At 34.9% G+C, this 6,441-nt stretch overlaps 1 protein-coding gene across 1 annotated transcript; it reads left to right on the plus strand.

The window, feature by feature from the left end:
• The first annotated feature begins 600 nt into the window (after window positions 1–600).
• On the plus strand, window positions 601–2,263 carry LOC124918935 (13S globulin seed storage protein 1-like). Its single transcript, XM_047459012.1, has 4 exons — window positions 601–928; window positions 1,033–1,265; window positions 1,364–1,792; window positions 1,872–2,263. Exons 1-4 carry the CDS (start codon window positions 601–603, stop codon window positions 2,247–2,249), a joined length of 1,368 nt encoding a protein of 455 aa, XP_047314968.1. The 3' UTR covers window positions 2,250–2,263.
• The last annotated feature ends 4,178 nt before the right edge of the window (window positions 2,264–6,441 follow it).

A 6,441-nucleotide genomic window follows, 5' to 3' on the forward strand; every position in this document is an offset into this window, starting at 1 on the left:
CTCTTTTTACATGTGGAATTTTCTTAATTAATACATTCATTATATGTACTGATAGTATGTACTGATAGCATCGAACTAACCTTAAATTCGAATTCATCCACTCAAAACCAATCCATGCAATCGAACATCTTAAATTTCCTAAACTTAATTAGCTACTAGTGTTAGTGTTAGAACAATATATTTAATTAGGTTCAAATAAAATAGAGAAATAATAGAATTGAATGAAAGACGAATGAATCCAAATATTAAATAATGAATTCGGTGCAGGAAACGATTCCCCGCAGTTCTTTTTGTCCTCAGATCGATGCCTGATGAACAAACAACTAAATGCATGGCTACGGTACACTAGAAACTAACACATGTTAATTTGTCAGCTGGTCCCAAAAGAATGAGTACAATTACATGCGTTGCATCAAATTATCGCCACATTCTCAATTGATGTGTAATTCATATAAAGGATATATATAAAACATGCATGTTGCATGCAATTAATGTGTCAAGTGCAATAATTTACGTGTCGAATATAAAATTATCCTGTTTCAACTATAAATAAGCATTACCCATCATCATCATCTCATCAACCTTAGCTAGTAAACAAAAATGGCTTTCCTCTCTCTAGGTCTGTTCCTTATGGTCCTCTTCCATGGCTGCACCGCCCAGTTCAGCCCTCATCAGAATCAATGGCAGGCCTTAGGCGGTGCCCAAAGACACAGGCTCCAGGCAAGAACCAGCTGCGACATAGACCGCATCAGCGCCCGCGAGCCCAACCGCAGGTTCTCTGCCGAAGCCGGAGAGACCGAAATCTGGGACCTAGAAAATGAAGAGTTCCTATGTGCAGGTTTTGTAGCCATCCGCTACACCATCCAGCCACGTGGACTTCTCTTGCCATCCTACACAAATGCCCCTCAAATCTCTTACGTCATTCGAGGTATTATAAATTGTATTATTATATAATTAATTAATTAAGCATAAATTGTATGTATGTATGTATGTATGTATAATAAATAAATGTTACGATGAATGAATTAACAGGCAAAGGTATCCAAGGGGCTGTCATTCCAGGCTGCGCTGAGACATTCGAATCCAGTCAAGAATCCGGTTTTCCCGACCGCCACCAGAAGGTTAGAGAAATCCGACAAGGTGATGTTTTGTCTGTCTTTCCCGGAATGACAACATGGGCCTTCAACAACGGCGAGAACCCTCTTGAGTTGATTTCGCTTCTCGATCTCAGCAACGATGCCAACCAGCTCGATCTCAAGATCAGAGTAATTAATTAATTATAATTAATTAATTCTATGTTTTGACAAATTAAAAGGTTAATTAATTAATTAAAAATAATGATAATTAATTAATTAATTAACAGAAATTCTTCTTGGCCGGAAACCCATCGGCGGCGAGAGGAGAAGAGCGCCACGGAGCCCAGACCAAAGAAGCCGGCAACGTTTTCAAGGGAATAGACGAGAAATTCTTGTCTGCCATTTTCAACGTGGATGTTGACACAGCAAGGAAACTAAAGGGAGATGAAGATAACAGAGGCAATATCGTCCGAGTTGAGAAAAACTTTGAAGTTGTATGCCCTAGTTACCAGGGAGAGGAAGCCGAAATGAGAGAGAGGAGACACAACGGTCTTGAAGAAACCGTTTGTACCATGAAGCTGAGTCAGAACATCGACAGTGCTCGTCGCGCTGACGTGTACAACCCACGTGGCGGACGACTCACCACCCTCAACTCTCACCATTTCCCCGCACTCAACACGATCCAACTCAGCGCCGAGAGAGGTGTTCTTTACAGGGTACGTATGTAAATCCATAAAATTAACAAAATGTACATTTTCTTTACAATTCAGCTAACTGATTTTTGTATGCCTGCAGAATGCTATATTGGCTCCATACTGGAACGTGAACGCGCACAGCATGGTGTATATACTACGTGGGAGCGGGAGGATGCAGATTGTGGGTAGCAAGGGAACAGTTTTCGATGAACAGGTTAAGGAAGGACAGATCGTGGTGGTGCCACAAGACTTTGCTTCCATTAAGAAGGCTAGCCAAGATGGCTTGGAATGGATCGCATTCAAGACTAGTGCCAATGCCATGACTAGCCCCATAGCCGGGAGGATGTCTGTTTTCAGGGGACTTCCCGTGGATGTGCTGATGAATTCTTATGGAATCTCGAGGGAAGAGGCTAGGAACTTGAAGTTCAACAGGGAAGGTTTGAAGGTGTTTGGACCTGGATCCGCCACCAGATCATGAACTAGGGTTTAGGGTTTATGATAATATATGCATATACATGTTTTTATGTAATAACAATCAAGCTTTTGGTTATAGAGGCCTTGGTTAACAGAGGCTATTTCTTTTTGAATAAGATACAATATATGGTTCGTTGCATCCCCATACCTCTCAATCTTAAAGCTCATCCCACAATATTTTGTCAGTAGTGTAGTGGTATAGATAAGCCTCCACCAATTCTTTTGGAAGAGAGGTGAAAATCTAAGACCTCACCATACAATCGCCCTGTTTCACTACTCAATTTTCCTCAGATTTTCAGGTGGGCGTTTTATCTCTAAGTATAGTAGAAACGAAGAGAGTTCCAGAGAATCATTTAATAAAAATAATTAGATTTTTGTGGTTTATGATGATAAATTTTAATTTTTATTTGGTTATGGATTCTAATTTTAGTTATAAAAGCAGTTTGTTTAACAATTTTATTAACCAAAATTAGTACAGGTAATATTTTTTTCACATTTTTGTTTTTCTTTGGGGACGGGACTATTCTCGGGACCGGCAATAGTTATGTAGAACTATCAATGTTTTCAACTTTATTACTAACAGAGGTGAGAATATTAATTTGTGCCATCATAGGTGTCTCCTTCAGTTATAACTTGGTAAAAATGGTGGAAAATATGACCTTATATTAATATTTATTAATATAAATATTTGAAACTAAAACTTTTTTTTAGGAGATATTATGCGAAAATAAATAAATAAAATATGATATTATACGATATTTTATAATATATAATATATATAATTAATAATATTATATACTAAAAAAATTTTCGGCCTATGCAATTGCAGAGCTCAAATTATTTGTCCCAAGTTTTGTTCCAATTTATTCCAAAACGACATCATTTTTATTAACGTGAAAGTTTTAACTCTGTTTCTTTTAACTTTACTTTTTAATTTACCTTTTACTGTTTTCTTTTCATTTTATTTTTGTCTCTCTCTTCTTGATCTATCAGCCCTCGATTAACATTTTGTTTTTATCGAAAGTTTTATAAAACTCTCCTAAATACTCCCGAAAGGAACAAATCTTTCGGTATTAAAAATAGATTCCGAGAGGGGTGTAAAACATTCGGTTTTAGTAATTAGTACCGAAAGTTCTACAAAGAACTTTCGGTTTTTACTCATGAGTTTAAGTAATGTTCAAAACATTATTCATTTAACTGTTCTAAATGAATGTAAAGTATTTTTTTCATGATTGTAGTAATATAATAGAAAGTAAATCTACGAGCTATCGGCGTTTAAATTTTGAAGAAAATGAAGACCGTACAGAAAATGATGTTAATGTTATCAACAAAGGTTAGATTATAATAATGAGATTTTTCCTTAATGTATGAATGATAATATTGTTTTTTATTTGATATAGATTTGGATAAAAATGATTCATTTATCATAAAAGATTTTGTACCACAATTAGGAATGGAGTTTAAGACTGAAGAAAAAATGTATGACTTTTATTTGGCATATGCTAAGAGGGCAGGTTTTGGCATAAGAAAATCTCGTAGTCATAGTGATAATTTGGGTAAAATATTGGATAGAGTTTTTGTTGTAGGGCTCAAGGTAAGAGGGAAAAATATAAACGATCGGTTTATGTGAATAACAGTCAGCCTGAAACAAGATTGGGTTATGAAGCTAAAATGAAGATCTGTAACCGAACAAGTGGCGTGTTTATTATGGTGCAATTTGTAAAGAGCATCATCTTTCAAGTCCAAACAAGACTCGCCTACATAGAAGTCATAGAAGAATATCTTCTTTAGCTAAATTACATATTGAAATGGTAAGTGACATCATCCCTCCAAAAGCATCTCATGATCTCATTGCAAGACAAATGGGAGGGAAACAATTTGTAGGTTTTATTCTTGAAGATTGCAGAAATTACTTGCGTTCGAAAAGAACAAGAAGTATGATGGTTGGAGACACAGGAGGTGTTTAAGAATATTTGCAAAAACAATAATATAGTGATAGTAGCTTTTATTATGCCCTTCAAGTTGACGAGGATGATTTGATAACAAATATTTTTTGGTCTGATGCAAAAATAAAAGCTGATTATTATAATTTTGGAGATGTTGTTTATTTTGATACAACATATAGGAAGAACAATGAGGGTCGTCCACTTGCATTATTTGTAGGTATTAATCACCATAAGCAATCAATAGTTTTGGGTGTTGCTTTATTGTATGATGAAAGTTCGCCGACGTTTGAATGGTTGTTCGATCCATTTGTTGAGACTATGGATAGGAGAAAACCCACAACAATTTTAAAAGATCAAGATGCAGCAATGGGAAAGGCCTTAGTTTCTACATGGCCAACAACACATCATCGATTGTGTATTTGGCATATTTATCAGAATGTCTCTATACATTTAAGTGGTATTTTTTCTAAGTTTAGAGAGTTTTCTAAGGATTTTGCCACATGTGTATATGAATTCGATGAAGAGAAAGACTTTTTTGAAGCATGGTTCATGATGTTGAACAAATATTCACTAGAAAATAATGATTGGTTGAAGCGTATGTTTCAGATCAGAGAAAAATGGGCTTTGGTTTATGGACGACACATGTTTTTTGCAGATATGACTACACTCCAAAGAGTTGAAAGTTTGAACAGCCTTGTGAAAAAGTATGTCTCTTATAAACACAAATTTTCAGTATTCTTTCATCATTTTGAAAGGCTTCTTGAAGATCGTCGATATATTGAGTTAAAAGCTGATTTCAAATCAAATCATAGTGTTCATTGTTTACGATATACTATTGGAATTTTAAAACAAGCAAGAAAGATTTACACTCCCTAGGTATTCAAGTGGTTTGAAGACGAATGGTTCAAATGTCATAATTATAGCGTCGAAACTTGTGTTGAGGATGTTGGTTCATTGGTAAAATATAAAGTTATTCCTCGAGGCAAGGGATATAATTATATAGTTACACTTCATCCATCATTTGAAAGAGTTGAGTGTGATTGTAGAAAATTTGAGTTTGCGGGAATCTTGTATTCTCATGTTTTGAAAATATATACAATCACCAATGTCTATGACATTCCCAATGAGTACGTATTGAAAAGATGGACACGAGGTGTTAAGGTTGGATATGTTGGAGTCAAATATTCAAATGTTGATGAACAGTCTTTGGAGCCTAAAATACTTTAGAGTATCCGATATAAAGAATTGTGTGGGTTGTTTGTTCAGTTGAGTATTAAGGTAGTGGAGAGCAAAAACACTTATAAGATTGTTAAAGATAGTCTTTTGGGTTTGTGTAAGGTGGTAGATACGAATTTGCAATTTATTGAGCCAACTGCATGTAGTTTTCTCAATAATAAAGAGGAGATAGCAGCTGATGAAAGGCCTTTTATGGAAAAAGAGATTATAAAGAGAAAAAAAACTTGTTTCAATCAAGAGATTAAAAGGTGGTCTAGAAAATATTTCATAAAATAGGAAACCTTTGAAGAAGATCAATCAACCATCACTAGCCATGTCTATTTCATGTGTGCCTGATGGACAATATCAACAGCAGGTGAATACTGTTTAGAATTTAGTTATGCTGTTGTAATTGGTGTCAAAAGTTTCCAAAACTATTTTTTTTTAGCTTATAACACATCCACACTTGATGTCTTTGTTGATAGTTTGAGTATGTCTGACATTCAAGGTTCACAAATTCTGTTAGCACTACATTCTGAGGTATATTCGTAATCTTACTTATTCAGTAATTCATCATCCTGATTTTAAAATCCAGCTAGTCACCGAGGCAAGTTGTTTTATCATACTTGTTTAATATTGGATTTTTGCAAACTATATTTTTTTTGTTTTAGCTAATAACTCATACGCATTCACATGGTGATTCCGTTGATAGTTTGAGTATATCTGGAACTCAAACATCACAAGTTCTATTAGCACCATATTTTCAGGTATATTCATAATCATACTTTTAAAATATTTAATAATAAATTTAAAAAAATATGTAATTATCATATTTTATTGATTTTGCAGAATGCACAAATAGCCTATATGAATTCAAATCCAAAACACTTGCACTAGTAAAAGGTGGTTATTTAGGAGGGCAGAATCTCTCAGAAAAAGGCTTTATATCTTCGGTGAAAAGATCTCACCGAGAGTGATAAACGCCCTCAGCACGTCTTGGTGATAAAGCTGTCGGAGAAAGAAAAAAACGCCTTT

This window comes from Impatiens glandulifera, chromosome 1 (genome assembly GCF_907164915.1).
Source record: "Impatiens glandulifera chromosome 1, dImpGla2.1, whole genome shotgun sequence".
Taxonomy (NCBI): domain Eukaryota; kingdom Viridiplantae; phylum Streptophyta; class Magnoliopsida; order Ericales; family Balsaminaceae; genus Impatiens; species Impatiens glandulifera.

Bases quoted from the DNA above. Each gene is read 5' to 3' on its own strand.
- LOC124918935 (XM_047459012.1), top strand. From the start codon at position 601: ATGGCTTTCCTCTCTCTAGGTCTGTTCCTTATGGTCCTCTTCCATGGC. The intron at 929-1,032 runs GTATTATAAATT...ATGAATTAACAG, and splicing joins AATCTCTTACGTCATTCGAG to GCAAAGGTATCCAAGGGGCT. The intron at 1,266-1,363 runs GTAATTAATTAA...ATTAATTAACAG, and splicing joins AGCTCGATCTCAAGATCAGA to AAATTCTTCTTGGCCGGAAA.